The sequence below is a fragment of the Halyomorpha halys genome, unplaced genomic scaffold (genome assembly GCF_000696795.3).
Source record: "Halyomorpha halys isolate HHAL.00 unplaced genomic scaffold, Hhal_1.1 Scaffold8.1, whole genome shotgun sequence".
NCBI classification, from domain to species: domain Eukaryota; kingdom Metazoa; phylum Arthropoda; class Insecta; order Hemiptera; family Pentatomidae; genus Halyomorpha; species Halyomorpha halys.
The window spans coordinates 654,571-657,533 of NW_027111933.1; the positions used below are offsets into that span (position 1 = coordinate 654,571).

The 2,963-nt window shown below is 30.9% G+C and overlaps 1 protein-coding gene across 7 annotated transcripts in view; it reads left to right on the forward strand.

The window, feature by feature from the left end:
* LOC106677777 (tigger transposable element-derived protein 4) overlaps positions 1-1,767 on the forward strand; it is a 101,900-nt gene extending 100,133 nt beyond the window's left edge. For 6 of the 7 annotated variants that reach the window (XM_014415908.2, XM_014415901.3, XM_014415894.3 and 3 more), the window contains one exon: positions 659-1,767. In XM_014415908.2, the coding sequence (XP_014271394.2) occupies positions 659-1,003 (345 nt within the window). In that variant the 3' untranslated portion in view covers positions 1,004-1,767. The remainder of the gene's footprint in view (positions 1-658) is intronic. The other variant, XM_014415936.2, reaches the window with a different exon arrangement.
* The last annotated feature ends 1,196 nt before the right edge of the window (positions 1,768-2,963 follow it).

Genomic DNA, 2,963 nt, shown 5'->3' on the forward strand with positions numbered 1-2,963 from the left:
CTGATTAACATTTCTATAAAATTGTTGTAAGCATGTATTAATTTTGAGAATTTGTTTCTATTAACCTGAAGATGAGAGATAACCCCGAAAAGTCGATGTCTTTGTAAAAACTAATACGGTTTAAACAAGGAAGATTGTCATTAATTCAACATTTTCATATTAGTTTCTAATAATCTCTTCTAGTAGAATATATTAATTTAATTATAAATTGTTATATCGTATACAACCATTTTGGTCACAAAATTGTTGTTGTGCATGTACCATTAAATAAGGATAGTTTTCATTTTAAAAATACAATGGTTTTACATATCAGAAAAATGCTAGAAGCTATTAATTATATAACGGAAAATGTTACTTATACAGATAATTTCAAATCAGACACCAGAAATTTGAACATTATAAAGAAACAACTGAAGTAAAATTAATTTGTGATCACATTGGTTGTACACGAAGTAAATATTTATAATTAAATTTAGTAGCATTTTTAATGGCAAAATAGAATTGCATATATAATGAAAATTTGCCTAATCTGGTCTGTTATGTAGGTTAAAAAATTTTATTGTTAATAAGTTGGTTCGAAAACTTAACCAACTTCATTGATGCTAAACTTAACTTTTCCAAATTCATCTAATTACATTATTTTATTTTTTATTTTCAGCCACCCTCTCAACAAGAGACGTGGACGCCACCTATTATTGAGCAACCCACACCACCTCCCCTGAAGAAACTGAAACAATCACCAAAGGACACAGCTGAGGAGCTCTTGGGCTTGGCGACTGAATACCTTAACAAGCCTGAGAGCGAGTGGGAAGTGATGGCCAAAGGATGGGCCCTCAAACTGAGCAAGTTAGCCACGGATCAGAGGCTTTTTGCTGAAAAAATTATTAACGATACTCTCTTCGAAGCTCAAATGGGTACTCTTACGAGGAATGGGGTGCGGTTTTTAACCGCATCGGATTCCGATTCGTGCCGGTCATCCTCTAAAAATGAAAAATTTCTGTAGTAATCAAAAGCCTTATTATTTTTTGGCATTTATCAGCAATAAAATCGTATTTTTATTTATTTAATTTATCATTTTTATTACAAAATTTTTATTTTGGTAATTGAATAAGTAATAAGTATGTGATTTTGTCATTAAGGACTAACTTGAATTTATCATTTATCATGTTATAAAATCCTGTTCCTCTTTTAAGGATTTTTTTTGGACAACCAATTTCATATATATATGAATATATATATACCTTATAGATAAGTACAAAGTTCGAATCATTCAAAAGTCATAAATAAAATGTTTAAATCATTTTTTAAATTCTTTTTGGAAATTCTAAAAGTGATCTAAGTTTATATATAGTATACAAAAACCAAAGTCAAATCTTGAATAACTTTTTTTTGTCAAAACTGTGAACTTTGCACTTACATCTGCGAAGTTAATCGATATTTTTTTCTATAGTCTTCGTGTGTAATTGTAAGTATTATTATATATGTAAGATAAATAGATTATTTGTTAATGAGTTGCCATTGTTGATATATATTTTTTATTATGGGAATGTTCGGTCATTAATGTTGACCTACTGCATGTAGATATTTATTTCTTGTAATTATCTGTATACATATGTAGATATTTTTTTGACTGGCTGTATATCTGTAAATATTGTATAAACTTGAAACTATGTTTACTTGCTATGTTAAACATAAATTAAAGCTTTAAAAATGTTAGTGAAATCATGTTGAACTATTGTTTCATAAACAATGGATAAATGTTTACAAAAGTCCTATTGTAAATACAATTTTGAGATAAGTTTTTCATTTCATTGTAACCCTTTGGAAATTCATATATTTTAGTTCCATTCACGTTGTTCCTATGCTATATTATTTATAAGTATTTGAATATTGCAAATTTTCAACAACATAATAGAAAAAATATATACTTCTATTATAAATTTACTTCAGAGTACTATGAACTTTTACAAGTAACAGAATTTTTGGTTCAAGGATGTAAATTGTTACAAACTTCTTAGTTTGTGCGCATTGCGCATTAGATTGTGATGTAAATGTTGCACATACCGTTAGTTTGACTAATATTTTATTTAATTATGTAAACCAACTTTCTCCGTATTACCAATTATTCCCATTTATAAATTTTATCAATATCGGAAGAAAAGCTTGTTCTTCTTTGTCTTGGTATGAGGAATGCATGAAGGCAGCAGCCACCTGTCACTACCCAGGATTCAAATAATCGATATTAGGAAATGTATTGAGTTTCACAATAATCAGGAGATTAGAGAAAGAATGGTACATTTTCATGTATCAATAACTGGATTTAAAGTAGTTTCAGACCGTCTGACATAGAAAAGATCGAAGAAATTATTAATGATAAAAAACGGCAGATCATTTCGAAAATGAGGACTTCCAACTTATGAAGTTCTAAATATGAGCAAACCTCCATTCACAAGATATGGTCACAACCAGGGATTCGGAAGGACCAGTATGTTGTATACTAAAGAATGTGTCGAGAGCAGGGAGAACTTATCTTTACATATGCTACACGGTTATACGGGAAAACATTTAGCGACTGGTGGGACTTAACAGCTAGAGGTAGACAAAATATTTTTCTGCTGTACTATGATGGTGACATCATACAGACTCTTTGCAGGACGAAAAACAACAAGAGGAGTTCACCCTCCCCTAATACCAGGGGGAAACTAACGAACATTGTTTGAGCGAGACATTACAGGTTCTCAAGCGCCGCTACTTTTGGTGGGGTGTGAACAAGTGGTTGTCCAGGAGGTTATAGACAGTTGTATGGTAATATGTGCCTTTGTGCAAGGTATGGCAATCACCCATCCAAAGGTGGGTTGATATGTGGATTGATTCGTTTAAATGAAAAAGATATAAATGAATAAGATATAAAAGATATAAACACCATCGACCTCTGTAGCAAAGTGGCCTTAGTGCACCTGGAC